This window comes from Gastrolobium bilobum, unplaced genomic scaffold, assembly GCF_033153095.1.
Source record: "Gastrolobium bilobum isolate Gb01-03AN ecotype WA unplaced genomic scaffold, APGP_CSIRO_Gbil_v1 utg13454, whole genome shotgun sequence".
Taxonomy (NCBI): Eukaryota; Viridiplantae; Streptophyta; class Magnoliopsida; order Fabales; family Fabaceae; genus Gastrolobium; species Gastrolobium bilobum.
In genome coordinates, this window is record NW_026895397.1 from 137791 (window position 1) to 156594 (window position 18804).

Sequence of the window (18804 nt, forward strand, 5' to 3'; positions counted from 1 at the left end):
ACTCGTAGGTTCGGTTTGTGCCTATTCAATAACATTTTGTAGGTTTGACCTAGTTTTGGGATATACTACAAAATTGCGTAGCTAGGTCACGTGTTAGGGTAATTACAAGTGCATATATGTAATTAATTGAAAGTCACAGACAATTTGGAGACAATGTTATTTGAGCTTTGGGGAGCCACATTGAGATCAGCAGGAGGTCTTAACACTAGCTAGTTTTCAAAAATGTAAAAGTTTTTTTTAAAATATTATGATATAGCCTTGGTCTTAGTTGGATTTTTAAAAAATGATCTAGCCTTGATACTATACTGAGTTCCTTTTGACTGAGTTTTTTTGGCACGAGCTAAAATTTTTACCTGACTCCGCCATTGGAGTTTATCTATATTTATCATTCCTTCTATGCAATGCAATATGTTAGCATCCCACGATATATCAATCAATTATAAAGAGAGGAAAAATAAGAGATATGAAAATCATTGAGGCAGCCATGGTTCCTGTCTACTAGCTAGAAGAGGAGAAACGACTTAGTTAGGCAACCATGTAGAGAGTTTTCAAAGTTTGATGTTGAAATATAGGGGAAATGTTGGAAATGTTAGTGGAGATAAATTAGAAGATTTGATTGATTGTAATCATATGTAATAAATATAGTGCATAAAGACAGCAACAAATCATCTGATTTCTTTGATCGTCGATAAAATAATTTGACCACCCAATTATCATATTACCTGTTATTTATATTGAAGGGTGAGAGGGAGAGAAAATTATCAATGAGCAGGGGAGGAAATTATAAGGGAACGTAAGTCTAATGAAATCACAATAAATTATGTGTCCTTTTATTTCTAACAGAAGCGACAAATTAATTATATCGTTTATTCATTTTCATTATTGAGAAAATTACTTACAAGCACAAAATAATAAAATGGTGGTTATTAGTGTCTTTTTCTTATGAAGAAAATAAGGGCAGTGGCAACCCTACCAGCTAATTAGCCAGTTACTTTATCGTTTATTTTATGATTCATGCATTGACATGCTGTCTCAATCAAATCCGAATCCGCGTTTTATGATCAACTTGGGTCGCATTGGTCCAAAAAACTCAAATAAGTTATTTAAGCATACCATTATTTTTAACAATTTCATATTTTTCAACAAGGTGAATTGTAATATAGATCTAATCAAAAGTACACCAACCAAGATGAATTTGGTCTTGAACCGGGTAAAGAAAGAAGCTATATAAAGGGTGACACTAACTTTGCATTAGCATAACCAAAACTCACTCCAAGTGAAGTTGGTGAAAAATGGGGTCTCTAATGGCCTCGGTTACGCTTACCCTTGTGTTAACAATAATCTCTATCACCTTGCCATCTCAAATATCAGCAGATAACTACATCTATTCATCTCCACCACCACCACCAAAGCCTTACTACTACCACTCTCCACCACCACCAGTGCACTCTCCTCCTCCTCCTTACCATTACTCTTCACCACCACCACCCCCCATAAAGCCCTACAAGTACCCATCACCTCCACCACCAGTTTACAAGTATAAGTCCCCTCCTCCTCCTTATAAGTACCCATCTCCACCACCCCCGCCATACAAGTATCCATCTCCACCACCCCCAGTTTACAAGTACAAGTCTCCACCACCACCATCACCAAAGAAGCCATACAAGTATCCATCTCCACCACCACCAGTATACAAGTACAAGTCTCCTCCTCCTCCCTACAAATACCCTTCACCGCCTCCACCACCACCAGTTTACAAATACAAATCCCCTCCTCCACCACCTAAACAACCATACAAGTATCCATCTCCTCCACCACCAGTTTACAAGTACAAGTCTCCTCCTCCTCCCTACAAGTACCCTTCACCCCCTCCACCACCATACAAGTACCCATCTCCACCACCCCCAGTTTACAAGTATAAGTCTCCACCACCACCAGTTTACAAATACAAATCTCCACCACCACCAGTTTACAAGTACAAGTCTCCTCCACCACCAGCAAAGAAACCTTACAAGTATCCATCTCCACCACCACCAGTATACAAATACAAATCTCCTCCTCCTCCATATAAGTACCCCTCACCTCCTCCTCCACCATACAAGTACCCGTCTCCACCACCCCCAGTTTACAAGTACCAATCTCCACCACCACCAGTCTACAAGTACAAATCACCACCACCACCAGTTTACAAGTACAAATCTCCTCCACCACCACCAAAGAAACCCTACAAGTACCCATCTCCACCACCCCCAGTTTACAAGTACCAATCTCCACCACCACCAGTCTACAAGTACAAATCACCACCACCACCAATTTACAAGTACAAATCTCCTCCACCACCACCAAAGAAACCCTACAAGTACCCATCACCTCCACCCCCAGTTTATAAGTATAAATCTCCTCCTCCTCCTGTTCATTCACCACCACCACCACACTACATTTATGCATCACCTCCTCCTCCAGTCCATTCCCCACCTCCACCACACTACATCTATTCATCACCTCCTCCTCCTTACCACTACTAGATAGTGGTTTAGCGTAGCATCTCATGGTAAGCTTCTTCATACAACCTGCATTATCATGATAATGATATTTGTAAAATTACCTTCAAATGCTCTTTACATGTCACATGCAAGTCATTAGATAACTACTCGCTTTCGCTTTCACTTTTTTTCAATCATCTAAATTTCACATATATCTCAATCATGTTCTAACAAAACTATGACACACTAGTCTGTTTGATACTAGTGTTTCACATTTTTTAATTTTCAAATTTTAAAAACGTATTTGATATTGATATAAATTTTTTCCTTTGTAATTAATTACAAAGTCGTCATGGGCTTTTCGAATTCCCATTTCTTTTTAGTGAAATTTTGAGAATGATATGGCCATTGGTTAGTTTCAGATTTGGTTTCCCTTTATTATGATATTTATCTTAAAGAGTCATTTTCATTAAAATCAAAGTAAGCATATTTTCAAAGTCTATTTTTATATTATTGAAAAAAATAAAAATTATCTTAATTAATTTTACATATGGTCCCAAAACTATGTTTGACTCACGTTTTCAAGGGTTTAAAACACGTAATATCATTTTCTCACTAATTAATGACAATAACCGATTCACTAATCGACCCCTTCAATTTTGAGAGTATGTACGATAGTTTCTTAATTAATGTAATTTTTGTCCAGGTGTCTTCACAATTAAATAATTATAATAATTTGCATCAATTACTTTAAATACATATCAAAGTTTATAAAAAAAAAAAATGTGCTTTGCACAGCTACGAATAATTAATATATTCTTTTGTGTGTAATTTTTGTAGGATTTGACGAATATGTGAGAATAAAGAAAGATGTGGACAGCAGGAAGATGCACTTCGCAATTACCCAAGGAAAACAACGGAAGCAAAGTTTCCGCACGTTTTGTCTTTCAAAGAAAATGAAGTGTCACTCCTTTTCTTGTCGTTTGTTTAGTTTATGAATTACTGTTGTGTATTTAGACAGCTGTAAGCCACTGCTTCGCTCTTCTGTCATTCAATATCACATTAATGGGTTGGGAAGACAATTATATAATAAATAAATATTTTCTTTCTCACTATTCATTCAGTAATTATAAAATATTGAGAATATTTTTAATGACAAAAATTTGATTTAAATTTAATGAAATAATTTTTTAATTTAGTCTAACTACTTATATAATTAACTAATTAAGTATATATATTGTGTTTTTTTTTTTTGGTATGCATATATATTGTGCTTTTATTAGAAAGAATGTAGTTATTTTATAGGGTAAATATACTCTCATGTGACAAAAAAAAAAATTATCTCCTACACACTTAAATTGAAGTGGGGCCCAATAAAAAAGAAAAGAAAAAAATAAAAAAAGAAATGACACAAGTATCAATGTATGAGTAGAAGATAAGAAAAATTTTATGTTGCATAAGATTAACATTGCCCTATTTTATAATGAGAAGGGATATTCTTACTACCAAAATCTTCTACTACCAACTCATTACCTATATAATAATCATTGGATCAACATTTTCTCTTTTTTCAAAAACTTTTTAACATTCTCTCTCTTTGATTCAATGGTGATTAAATAGGTAGTAAGTTAGTAGTAAAAAAATTTAGTAGTAAAAATATCCTTCCTCTTTTATAATACAGAAAAAACTAAGCCACTAGAACTCGTAACTGGTAAACATTTGAATAGTTTGCATGAGATAAGTTGAAACCTTAGTTCCATGGTTGTATAAAAAAATAAGAGTTTTATAAAAGTTATATTATAGGAAAAGTGATTGTGTAATGTTATAGAAATTTGTTTTGTGTGTTGTAATTTCTTTTTTTTTCTTTTTTCTTCAAAAAGTGTGGGCCCACAAAATATTGTGTGTAGGAAAGTTTGTTATGTCGTGTTAAATGACAAATGCAAACCCCAAAAAAATAATACAGAAAACGTCTGATATTTATCTACGTAAGTTTCGAAATAATACAGAAAAACTTCACATATTTATCTATGTAAGTTCCGAATTGCATGGTCCACGTTATAAAAATTTTCCATTTAAAATTAGTGGACACAAATCAAGAGTTTGTTTGTCCAATAAGAAACGGGACAACGAAGACTGACTTGCGAATTGTCGCTTTTTCTGCAGTTACTGCAGATAAGTTATCTGCAGTAAGCTCAATACAATGTCGTTTTGGGACGAAAATCATTGTAATTTTGTAATTTTAATTTATTTTAAGGTTACAATAGTCTTTATATTATAATTTTTTATGATTTTAATACCAAAACAACATCGTTTTAGGAATAAATGCAGATAACTTATCTGCATTAACTGCAGAAACATTTTTCCCATATTTGAAATATGAAAAATATAAGCCACTAGAATTGATAAGTTGTGAGGGATTTGAGTAGTTTGCAGGAAATCATTTCTATTAAAAAAAAATCAAAAAATTAATTATAAAAAGCATATTTAAAAAAAATGAAATTCGAGTGAGCATTATAATATTAAATTATTTTTACTAATATTAAAACATTTGTGAATTTACGAGTTATTATTTAAATAGTATTTAAAATAATGATATTATATAAATTATTAGGGCAACATAAATTATATAGTAGAAGTATTTGGCTTCCACATAAAAAACATCCTTGGTTCTCTAAATGTGAAAATATCATCCAAAAAAAATGGTTGTGTTAAAAAATGCATGTGCAGTCCAAACAAATAAAATTTGGTGCTTCGATCTTGTGATGTTAAACAGATATAGGTTGATATCTGTCCCTACTGCTTTTATATTGCAATAACTGAAAATTAAGTTGAGCCATGTGAAGTGATGAATGATTCAAATTGCTTGTATTAAAGTAAATGATTAAAATACCAAATTATGATAGCTTAGTCGGCGCAAGAGAGCTGAGCAGGTAGAGTAGAGAATGTGTGTTCGATCAGTACCATCTTTGAGAGAAGTTTAAAGCCTTAATTCTGAATCTGCCCCGAATATGATTGCCTATCGTGGAGGATACTGTGATTTATGCAAAAAAAAAAAAAAAAAAAAAACTAAGTGATGAAATAACTTCTACAAAAGGGATATATTCGTGGTGATGAGTCTTGGCTGGGTTAGGGACTTGCCTTTTTCGTGAAAACAACCTTTTAACCCTGATTGCCTTTTTTTCTTCTTCTTCTTCTTTTTGCCTAAAACGTCTCACAGTGTTTGAATGTCAGAATTATTTTATTTTATTTTTAGATGTAAAAAATACGGTCTTCATACAAATAGTGTAACACCACGTGTTAACCGGGTTTGTTAACATGTTATCGTATTAAGCCAAGCTTAATTTAAAAATGTGGAATAACTTTTTACTTTCAATTATGACGTCATTAATCTTAGCCAAGTTGATTACTTAATCAATTTCATAAAAACATCGCCTGTATGTAAATTGCAAAAGACATCTAACTGAAATACCTCATAATATAATTAATAATAAGTATCTAAGTCACGGATCTACAACACGCAGTCCGGACATAATCCTAGTACATTATTCAACTCCAAACTAAAACAGCAAAGTCAAATCAATGTGGTATGGACAATCCCCATGCTCACCAAATAAGGCAACAAAGCCCAACAGAGTCTCACATCAAATAACATAACAATAACATAAAGCATGTCAGCATCCAAAGCATATCATCATAAACAACATATATCTCAGCTAAGCTCCGGCCTCCTGCCGCCAGAGGTCTCAACCCCCGTATTATCTGAACCTGAAATAGTGCCCCGAACGTGGGGTGAGATCTCTAAACAGAAATCTCAGTAAGACAAGGGGTCCTCAAGGATCTTCCACCCCAAGCTCACTTACATGTGCAATATAAGTTCTAAAAGCAGTAATTCAATATCAGTTCCAAAATCAGTGCAATGCAACAGATATTCATGTCATGTGTGTTATAACTATTCTACTGATCAGAGAAATGCAGGAATACGTCTATTACCCACATAAATACCAGCCCATGTTGTACCCGCCCACAGGAATACCCCATGGCTTTCTGTTTAGACGGAACACCACATACATATCATATAGCATTTTCACTTAACAGTTCAATAGCATTTCAGCAAAACAATACATGAAAACACATCATGCATATAACCATCCCCCCATGGGACATGGTGGAACAAACAATGGCTAAACCGAGGACACGAAAGATTACCATGCAAGCTAGTTATCCAAGCCAAGAGTCCACACAAGCTCTATGTCCAAACACAGCAGAATCAGAATCTGTTTTGGACCAACAATCATATCAACAACCATAGTTCATAAGCATATAATATTAAGACAACGCTTCTCTTTTATGTTTCATGTCTTAAGGCTTCTCACAAAGCCACGAGCCCTTAATCTCTTGATTCTGACTTAACTTAATCATTACAGAAGTTCAACTTCCACAAACTAGGGTCCACAAACCCATAACTCAGTTCTGTATGAACAGTACCGTTACTGTTCACGCAAACTCAGAATATCCGGATATATGTCGGGGACATATCCGGATATGCATATCCGGATATCATATCCGGATATCCATATTCGGATATCACAAGATCGGTCCGGATATCATATCCGGATATTTCGCGAAAGAATGCAGTTCTGCATTTTCGCGAAGATATCACTCAAAGGTTCCATTTTTAACACTTAAACACGTTAAAGCATGCATCTCTAAGCCCATTTAGGTTCATACTCTGGTTGGTTACTTAAAAAACTCATTAAACATGGAAAGACTCCACTTTTACCCTTTAAAACACATGATCAAAGGTGGGAACACTTACCCAAACTCTAAACAGAAAAGCAATGGCTCATGGAGCTCACCAATTAGCTCCAAAGATTCAGACTTTGAAGGTGCACGAAAATGGCACACAAAGATGAGTTCTTTCTCAACAAAGGTCACTCCTTGGACCTCAATTTTCCATGACATTTGCTTCCACCACTCACACTATGAAGTCAGCCCCCACACCTCACAAGGCAGCATCTACAACTCAGAAATGTAGCACTCCTCTCTCTCACAATGCTAACCCACACCCAACCAAGTGTTTAGATGGTAAAATGGAGAGAAAAGGTGAGGACTTGGCACATTTTCAAGCAAGGGAGACTAAGGAATGGAGGTGGCAGCAGCTGATGCACAAAACTCACGTAGCATGTCCTAGGGTTCTGTGCATAAGTTATATATATAGGCCACTTAGTCTTAATCGCACAGTATTAGCGCTAATTGCTACGCTTAGCATTTTGATCCCAAACTTTGGAATCTGATCCTACTCATTTTTCTAAGATTTATCATATTTTTATTTTATTTTTCGCAGCACCTTTCTGGTACGCGCTTTCCATAGCCAGTATCAGTTCTGGCACCAGTTCTCATTATTTTAACTTGAAACTTGTTTTACAAGTCCTATATAATATTCTAAGAATATTCATGCACTTATTATAATTTTCCGGGATACTTCATCGTGACGCATTTATACCGAGTAGCAGAACTGGTATCTGCACTTTTCGTCAGAAAAGTGACTTTCAGCAATATTACTCACTTACCATACTTATTTAAGCCTCATAATAATTATTATGATCAATTATGGAATTATTTTCTAATTTCACATAATTAATTAATTAACTTCCTTAATTAACGGTGCGGGTTCTTACAAATAGCTTAATCAAGAATTATTTCTTTTTCAATTTATACAAGAGAGATGCTAGTAATTAAAGAGTTACATAAAGAAAACAAGTGCCTACAAGCTAAACGTTTATACCAAAATATAGCTTAAAAGTTCGTAAAGTAACTTAATATTATTTTTTTTGGTACATGTAAAGTAACTTAATTGGATCATAAGCAACTATGCAATCTTAATATTAAATGATTTAGCTTGTTTTAAGTCATAAACATTTTTTCAATTCATTGTCAATATAAATTTTAATTATATTATCTTTTAACCGATTGTTGGTATATAATTAAAATAATTTGATTATTTCAACAATTATAAGAACGGAAAAGTGATTATCCTTTTAAATGACACAACGTATATCATTTCACTCTCACAAAGAGGTGGGATCCATACCTTTATTTTTTTGCCAACTCTCTTTTCCCTTATCTATCTCTTTCTCTCTCTTAAAATGACACAACTTTACATTCTTTAAAATGACACACACCTTTTTCCTTATAAGAAAGCCTAATTTCTTTTAATAATAATGTTCAGTATGAACACCAAATGTAGGTTCTAGTTTAAGTGTGCATGATTAGTATGAGCGAATGAGTCTGACCCTTTTCTAATGATATTATTCTTGTACTTACAATGGTCGTCATAGATGGTTATTGATGAAGATCGTGCGTAAGGAATCGTTGATAATCGTGGCAGTTATTACAAGAGGAAAAAGATCATGAGTTTGATCCCAGGATCTGGGCTTCTACTATACAGTATCATCATCCGGGCTCGCGACTTAGGTAATTAATCAAATGGGATAATGTTAGGCTTAGAAGATCGAATAGGGACAAAAAGCATTCTACTAGACTAGCTGATTTTGTTGCTTGAAGAAACCATTTAATTGTTTCTGTATTAGTTGCATTTAGTTAACAAGGGTTAAGCGGTTAGCTTACATGTGTAATCTGTTGCATGCAATTGTGTAGTGGGAAGTTAGTTAGAGGACACGTGGTCAAGTAGGTGGCTCATTAGTAGAGTGGGAACTTGTATATAACTTGGTGGAAACCTGTTAGCTATTCATTCAATAAAAATCTCGATACTGAATTCTGTTTTTTCTTTCTTTGGTTCGGTTCTGTTCTTCTTAGGTTCCATAACCTAACATTGGTGCTTTCATCCATTACTCACGTTCTTGCTTCAATGACGAAGGTTCAAGAACTATCTGAGGAATTGCATTCATTTCAACAACGTGTGGAGACAAATTTTGAGGAACTTCGTGTGCAAGCAACAAGACAAGCTGCTGAGACCAGAACCCAGATTTTGTTGCTGGTTAATCAGATGCAACAGTTACATGATTCTCTCATTGCTAATCACGCACAAAGGCATGATTCGTCCCATATCAATACTCCACCTCCTTTTCACAATTCGCATCGACCAGAGACTATGGAGCATCGTTCCTTACTTAAAGGTGTTCGCATGGAGATACCCGTTTTCAATGGTCATGATCCTAATAATTGGATCTTTAAAGCTGAGCTTTTCTTCACTCTTTAAATGATTCCCGAAGATACAAAGGTAGCACTGGCTGGGTTGAAAATGGAAGGCAATGCTGCTTCCTGGTTTCAATGAACCTTTAATACAGGTAAGGCTCGTGCTTGGTGTGAATTTACTTCGGCTCTTCGTAAACGTTTTGGTATTTCTGGTTTTACCAATTTAAAGGGAGCATTATCAAAACTGACCCAGTCCTCATCTCTTCGTTTCTATATTCAACAATTTGAGGCTTTGGTTAATCAAGTTCCAGATTTAGATGATGACCTTCTCATGAATTTCTTTGTGTTGGATCTTCAATCTGAGCTCCGAAGTGCTGTCCAATTGAAAGAGCCTTTATCCTTGGATCAAGCCATTCAACTTGCCATGGCTTATGATGATCACTTTAGTGATTTAAAGAATTCATTTCAAGGTGCTCCGAAGAAATTTTTTCCCAAATATGTTCAGGTGACTGAGGTGACTTCAGGAAATTCCAACACTGCTACAGTTCCTCATGGGAATTCACAAGCAAATTCCAATCCACCACAGTTGGCTTTACCAACATCTAATCAATTGAAAAGGGTGTTCAATGTAGATTTACATAAGAGGAGAGAGTTGGGCTTATGCTACACTTGTGATGAGAAGTGGTCTTCGAAACATTTATGTAAGAATAAAATGATGTTGTTGGTGGATGAAGAGGAGGAAGAGATTGTATGGCAGGCTGACAATCCTAATGGAGAATCAAAGGATGCATCTCTCCATACTCTAAGTGACAGAAATCATTTTCGTGCTTTGGTATTCAATTCTGTTTTAAAAGGTATGAATTTTTCTATTTTAGTTGATCCTGGCAGCACTCACAACTTCATCTAGAAACAACTAGTTGTTAACCTGTCCTTGCCTATGTCACATACACACAGAATTAGGGTGTTTTTGGGAAATGGTGATGTGATGTATTCGGAAAAGAAATCTCTTAAGGTACCCCTGTTGATTCAGGGCAACTTGTTTGTATGTGATCCTTGGGTGTTGGATTTGTCTGATATTGATATCATACTAGGCATGCCTTGGTTGGAGAGGTTAGGTAAGGTGACTCACGATTATATACAGAAATCAATGGAGTTTGTATGGGAAGGTAATTCAATTTCCTTACAAGGCCATAATGATAATTCTGTTATTGCTACCATGAATGCTTTTCTCACAAAGGAGTGGGCAATGTGCAATTCTCTGCATGTACAGCAGGATTCCAAATTGCAAGTCACTAACATACCTGAACTGACTGAGTTGCAGACAGATGTTCATCCTCTTTTATGGTCCATTTTGGTGAAATTCCAGACAATGTTTTCCTTACCCAGTGGTTTACCTCTATTTAGAGGCATGGACCATTCGATTCACTTAGAGGCTGGCACTAAACCTGTCAATGTTAGACCTTATAGATATGGTCATAGCCAGAAATCAGAAATTGAGAGACAAGTATCTGACTTATTGGCAGCAGGCTTCATCCAACATTCACAAAGTCCCTTTTCATCTCCAGTTCTGTTAGTGAGGAAGCAAGACAATTCATGGAGACTTTGCATTGATTATAGGGCCCTTAATGCAGTAACTATCAAAGATAGATTCCCTATTCCCACGATTGATGAGTTATAGAATGAACTAGGTGGTTCAACCATTTTTTCAAAGCTAGACTTCAGGGCTGGCTATCACCAAATCAGATTACTTCCAACCGATGCTCACAAGACTGCATTTAGAACACATGAGGGGCATTATGAATTTTTAGTCATGTCTTTTGGCTTGACAATTGAAAGTAGAATTGGCCTTGAAGGCCGAAACATGCGTGAGGGAAAAATAAAATTTTTCGCAAGCGGAACACACATGCATATCAAGATACATACTTTAAGACGTATGTCATACCTTGTTCGTGAAAACTCAAGATGATCAAGGTAGGTCTGAAGGGTTCAGACCCTCTAACGTTGATCCACACCACCCGCGTCTAGATACAGGAACTCCTTCCAGTAAGGCCGCCGATTGATCACCACAATAAGGCTTGCTATGCGCTCAGTGTGTGATGCAGGAGGCTAGGTAAAAGTGTTTAGAAGAGTGAAGTGTTCTAAGAGAAAACCTCACAAGGGGCGCATAGATGAGTAGAGAAAGGCTTGGCTTTTTCACACAAACCTAAGGAGGAACTAACTGCTACTTAAGCACACAAGAGGAGCCTTTTTAAGTTTCAAAAACAAATCAGATTTTTCTCCCAAAAATCTGATCAAAGTGGCGCCCTATGGGGAGAGAATAAGTGGAGTTGTTGCATTTCAAAAATTGACAACAACATCCCAGAATATTCTCATGAGACTAAGTTCAAAACCTAGTCAGAAATCTGATCATGAACCGTCATATAATCAGCTATATGGTGCGCCCCATATAGCCTAAAAGGTGACCAGATACATTTGAGTTAGTTGCATTTCAAACTTAAATCAACTCACTCAAATATTCTCCCAACAGACCGTATCTTCTGGAGCTGATTTTGATGATCAAATCTAGCCAAAATCAGCACCCCATTATCCTTGGATTATGTCCAAAAGATCTCCTCCTGATATGTTCCAACAAGATCTCATCTTATCCTTTTGTTATGAAACAACTTTTCATAGCCAATTCAAATTCGAATTTCAAACATTTGAATTCAAACTTTCAAACACTTAAATTTTAAATTCAAATTCAAATTCTAAATTCAAATTCAAATTTCAAAATTCAAAATTCAAAATTCGAATTCTAAATTCAAATTCTAAATTCAAAATTCAAAATTCCAATTCAAAATTCAAAATTTAAACATTTGATAATTAATTTAACTAATTAAATTAATTAGTAATGTCTTGGACTATCCAAACTCATTACTTTGATCCATGCGCCCTCCACCCTATCTGTGGAGTTCCAAACTACTTCTTGGGCTAATAACAATTGTTAGGCCCAATACCTTTAATGCTAGAGCATCTAGACAATTATGTGTTAGTGTGTGACCCATTAGGTCCAACATAGCCACTGACATAAATGGGCTTGGGCCCAATAAGCCCACAACCTATCTAATGACAACACAGAGCACTAACAATGCTTTGTTGCCCCAGAACTAGTTAGATTAATGACTTGATCATCCTATTACACATATTTGGTTGCCGTATATATTTCCTTTCATCTCGGTTACCTTCCCATAAAACCTAGGGTAAGGAAGCGTATCAACCCCTGCGGTTTAGGGTAAGCTTTATTCGAAATAGGGAATCTTCAATTTACAGACTCTAAAGGCAGATCATCTCATGATCTCTTTTACTATGCATAGATTCCCGAGTCCCTGTAAATGTCATCCCGATTTCTCCGGTTTACAGATAACCTAATCTCTCACAGAGATTTGACGAATTTCTTCAGCTTATCACCCTAGCCCTGTGTTCATTCAATACAAGCCCAACAGTATACCTATGAGTCTCCATGTTTCAGGCAGACGAGGCGCACAATCAAAGCATGCCTTCTAGAACACAGTCTAGGTAATAACGTCTGGTCTTAGGAAAGACATACCCAAATATAAAGAGACTACTCTAATGATACTCCTCTGTGAGAGTTCCTCATAGAGTCTCTTTGTGGGTCTGTTCAGTGCGAGCTATACCCTTATAGGTCCACCCACGACTTTAGCTAAGACATCTCCATATCTGTAGCTCATGAGGTCTTTACCTTGCATCCAAATACAAGTAGATAAGTCGTGCTAGTCTTCCCCGATATCACTGACCCCCATTCTCAGTGTCTCTAGACTAGGAACATAAAATTAGGAATAAACATGCAGTATCCTTGAATCCTCATGATCGTGATCTCATCACAGATACTCAAGAGATACCTATTTTATTCCAAGGGGTTTATCCAGTTACTCATATAAAGATTAATAGTAATATTGAGACAAAATATGAAACAGGATAAATAGTGCTTTTATTTGCGACAATATAAAAGGTCTACATATGTCCTAATCTAATCAAAAGATTATCTCTAGGACATCCATATACTAACAAGCTCCCACTTGGCCTAGAGCCAATCAGACCTAAGTTGTATACCCAAAGCCTCATAATGACTATCATGTTTTCTCTGAGAAACAGCCTTTGTCAGAGAATCGGCCAGGTTATCATCTGTGGGAACATAATCCATCTTTACATCCATCCTATCAATGATTTCTCTAATAAGGTGATATCTGCAGAGCACGTGCTTAGATCTTTGATGAGACCTAGGTTCATTTGACTGCGCAATGGCTCCAGTGTTGTTGCACAACAACTGTATGGGCTCATCCACGCTTGGAACCACCCTAAGTTCAGATATGAACTTCTTGATCCACTCGGCCTCCTTAGCCGCTTCTGAAGCAGCTATATATTCAGCTTCTGTCATTGAATCTGCTGTTGTCTCCTGCTGCCCCACCATTTAAGGTGAATACGAACCTTGACTGTGACTTGCAGTCATCTTTGTCACTCTAAAAGCTGGCATCAGTGAACCCTTTCACTGTTAGCTCATCAACGCCACCATAGACCAGAAACACATCCTTAGTTCTTCTTAAGTACTTAAGGATGGTCTTGACTGCCGTCCAGTGACCCTCTCCAGGGTCTTACTGGTATCTGCTCGTAATGCTTAAAGCATATGAGACATCTGGTCTCGTACATATCATGGCATACATGATGGATCCAATAGCCGAAGCGTATGGAATTCCACCCATGCGATCCTTCTCAGCCTGTGACTTAGGACACATGGCCTTTGAAAGATGTACCCCATGACTGACAGGAAGAAAACCCCTTTTCGACCCTTCCATGCTAAACCTCTTTACCATCTTTTCAATATACGTGGATTGAGATAAACCCAGCAGCCTGTTTGATCTATCTCTATAGATTTTTATACCAAGTATAAAGGTCGCCTCTCCCAAATCCTTCATGGTGAAGCTTTTTGAAAGCCACTCTTTTATTGTTTGTAATGTGGGGATGTCATTTCCTATTAACAATATGTCATCTACACAAAGTACTAGGAAGACGACATTACTCCCACTAACCTTCTTGTAAACACAAGGTTCTTCCTCGTTCTTGATAAAACCGTTACTCTTAACAACTTCATCAAAATGAATATTCCAACTCCTTGATGCTTGCTTTAGCCCATATATCGACCTTTGAAGTTTGCATACCATATGCTCCTGATCTTTGATTTCAAAGCCTTCAGGTTGTGTCATGTACACATCCTCCTTCAAGAACCCATTCAAGAAGGCGGTCTTGACATCCATTTGCCAAATTTCATAGTCGTGATATGCCGCTATTGCAAGCATGATCCTAATAGATTTGATCATGGCAACAGGTGAGAAAGTCTCATCATAGTCAACTCCTTGTCTTTGACGATACCCTTTCGTAACCAACCTAGCTTTGTAGGTCTGAACGTTGCCATCTGCATCAGTCTTTTTTTAAAGACCCATTTGTTACCAATAGGAACTATTCCTTGCGGTTTAGGAACCAAGGTCCATACCTTGTTTTGATACATCGAATCCATTTCAGATTCAATGGCTTCAAGCCATCTAGAAGAGTCAACATCCTTGACTGCCTCTTCGTAGTTACTTGGTTCATCATCCTCGACGGTTTGCTGATTCTCAATCACAAACCCATACCTCTCAGGTGGATGGATGCCCCTCGTTGACCTACGGAGTTGTGTGTTTACTTCTCCATTGGAGAACGTCGCCTGTGGAGCAGACTTGGGTTCCTCAATCTGTTCATGTGGTTCTTGAACTTCTTCAAGATCAATCTTACTCCCACTGGCTCCTTGAGAGATCAAATCCTTCTCAAGGAACTCAGCATTCTTTGACACAAACACTTTGTGTTCATCCATGGAGTAAAAGTAGTATCCCTTAGTACCTTTGGGATACCCCACAAATAGACATTTAGTACTCTTAGCACTAAGCTTGTCTGATGCCAACGCTTTGACATAAGCTGGCGATCCCCATACCCTAAGGTAACTAAGGTTGGGTCTCTTACCATTCCATATCTCATACTGTGTGGTCTGAACAGATTTAGACGGTACCCTATTTAGAAGGTATGCCGCTGTGTCTAGGGCATATCCCCAAAAAGATTTTGGAAGTTGAGTCTCACTCATCATAGACCTGACCATGTCTAACAAGGTCCTGTTTCTCCTTTCGGAGACACCATTTTGGTGTGGTGTGTAAGGTGCAGTAAACTGCGAGAGAATTCCATTTTCTCTCAGATAATCCTGAAACTCATGGCTCAGATATTCACCACCACGATCTGATCGTAATGTCTTAATCATCTTGCCACGCTGTTTCTATACTTCATTCCTAAACTCTTTGAACTTTTCAAAGGCTTCAAATTTATATCTCATTAGGTACACGTACCCAAATCTTGATTTGTCATCAGTAAAGGTAATGAAATAGGAGTATCCTCCTCTAGCCTCTATAGACATTGGCCCACAAACATTAGTGTGAATGAGTTCTAATAACTCACTAGCCCTATGACTCTCAAGCCCCTTGGGCTTGTGACAAGTCATTTTCCCAGCTAGACAAGATTCACATTGTCCATAGGATTCCAAATCCATGGAATCTAGGTATCCATCTGCATGCATCCTAGACAATCTTGTTTCGTTTATGTGCCCTAGTCTACAATGCCAAAGATAAGATTGATTATCTATCCTAGGTCGTTTCACAGCTACATTGAGCACTTCAGTTCCCATTTCCAGAACATACAATCCATTTATTAATGAAGCAGTACCATAAACAATATCATTCAAAATGATAGAAAATGTACCATTCTTAATACTAAAAGTAAAACCATCTTGTTCTAAACAAGAAATAGAAATAATGTTTCTAGAAATGTTCGGAACATAAAGACAATTATTCAAATGCAATAAAAGGCCCGTAGGCAAAATAAGGTCGGCATCTCCAACAGAATGAGCAACAACCCTTGCTCCATTGCCAACGCGAAGATCCACCTCGTTTCTCTCCAATCTCCTTAGGCTCCTAAGCACCTGCAACATATTGCAGATATGAGAACCACAACCGGTATCCAATACCCATGAAGTCAGATTAGCACAAGAATAATTTATCTCAATCATGAAAGTACCTGAGGCAGAAGCATCACCATGCTTCTTGTCCTTCACACTCTTCAGGTAGTCTGGACAATTCCTCTTCCAATGGTCTTTCTTGCCACAATGGAAGCACTCAGCATCGCCTTTGTTCTTGGATGCTTTCTTACCCTTCTTGTTACCCTTCTTCTTCTTGGATTTTCCTTTGGGCTTAAGGGAGTCACCTTTAGCAGGCTCCTTACCCTTACCCTTACCCTTGGCCTTGCTAGGCCCACCAATCAGAAGAGCTTGTGTCCTATCCTTCTTGATAGACACTTCAACAGTTGTTAACATACTTAACAATTCAGGCAAGCTCACAAGCATCCCATGCATGTTATAATTCATTATGAATTGACTGAAGGAAAGTGGAAGTGAGGCCATGACTAAGTCATTACTCAGTTCGACATCCATCAAGAAGCCTAGATTTCCTAGCTTCTCAATCAGCCCGATTATCTTAAGAACATGACTGCTAACAGACATGTTCTCAGACATCCTGCAAGAGAACAGTTCTCTAGAGACCTCATACCTCTCATGCCTGCCTTTAACGTCATACAACTCCTTGAGATGTAAGGCAATAGAGGGAGCATCCATATGCTCATGTTGCTTTTGCAGTTCAGGCGACATGGATGCCAACATGATGCATACTGCCATCGTATCGTCATCCATGTGTTGTTTGTGGGCCTCGAAATCATATTCCGCGAACCCATCTTCCCCTTCCCTAGGAGCTACGGGTAATGCACCATCAAGAACATAGGCAATCTTTTCGGCCCTAAGAACAATTCTCAGGTTCCGATACCAGTCCATAAAGTTTGAACCGGTCAGTTTATTCATATCAAGTATTGAGCGCAGTGACAGTGGATTAGTCATACTAAAACTGAAAAAAATGTAAAGAAAGATTAATATATTGTCGTGCTACAATTTATTAAAGACTTTAAATAAATTGCCCCTCCCACTATTTTATCTAAGTCAATGACCCTTACCATTTGACTTAGGGTTAATCTACTTTTAGATTTTACCTTAGTGAGATTAAGAGTGCGATTTATTTATTTTAACCCTCGTCTGAGACCGCAAGATTAATTTAAATAATGGGTTGATCCTAATCAACAGTATCTCATACCCTCTCTTAACATTAGGTTGACAGCTCCTTGTCACTTAGTGGTGCATCTCATGCAACCAACCTAGCATTATTACCTTAAGCCCATAAGCCCGGCTGGGCCTGCAACTTATGCCTCAGTTAAGTATTAACCAGCACCCTAAGTGTCTAACACTTCTAATACTACTCTTACTCAACGAAACAGTGGGTCCCAACTGAGTTGTGGAGCACCACTATGTAGAGGAGGTTCGAGTAATATTGGTGGTGGGAGGTAAGCATATGCTTAATAATTTATTCCTTTTAAGGGTTCCTTTTATTTAGGGATTTTATTAGGTCTCATCAAACACATTAATATATTATCATGCTAGTCGTAACCTATGTCATACATCTATCGGTTTAGACTAGTCGAAATTGGACGTGCATAATAATCATACAAACGCGATTTGTCCAATTCATGTATACTAGACGTCATAAGCAATAAAGCATACATATCATGATGCACTATCTCATCCATGCTAGTCGTACAAAACATACATGCAAATAAAACAATTTATTTTGAGATAGTCATGGTGCTCGATCTTTTGTCCATCTTGCTTCTCAAGCCACGACTTCTTGTCGTCTATACGCCACTAGCCTAAATTCTCTAATTACAATTAAAGAAACTCCAAAACATTTTGGAGGGACAAAAATTTAAAATACAAAATTTAAAAATCAAATTACAAATCTAATTTAAAGAGCAAAAATTACACATTAATTTTAAAATTCGAAATTTAAACTTCGGGCACCATGACCATCCCCTTCCTCTTTTGCACCTGAAATGTTAGACAACTCACAAGTAAAAAATATTATCATATAATATGTTTTTACATATGTCTTGATATTTAACAATTAAACATCAAAACAAAAAAATTAAAATTAAAATTTTC

The 18804-nt window shown here is 37.0% G+C and overlaps 1 protein-coding gene across 1 annotated transcript; it reads left to right on the forward strand.

Annotated features, from left to right (window-relative positions):
* Positions 1 to 1291: 1291 nt before the first annotated feature.
* LOC133309206 (extensin-2-like) lies at positions 1292 to 3547 on the forward strand. The gene is made up of 2 exons (XM_061509958.1): positions 1292 to 2551; positions 3324 to 3547. The coding sequence occupies exon 1, from the start codon at positions 1293 to 1295 to the stop codon at positions 2523 to 2525; it is 1233 nt and encodes a 410-aa protein (XP_061365942.1). The 5' UTR covers position 1292; the 3' UTR covers positions 2526 to 2551; positions 3324 to 3547.
* The last annotated feature ends 15257 nt before the right edge of the window (positions 3548 to 18804 follow it).

Coding starts and splice junctions, on each gene's coding strand:
- LOC133309206 (XM_061509958.1), top strand. CDS start 1,293: ATGGGGTCTCTAATGGCCTCGGTTACGCTTACCCTTGTGTTAACAATA.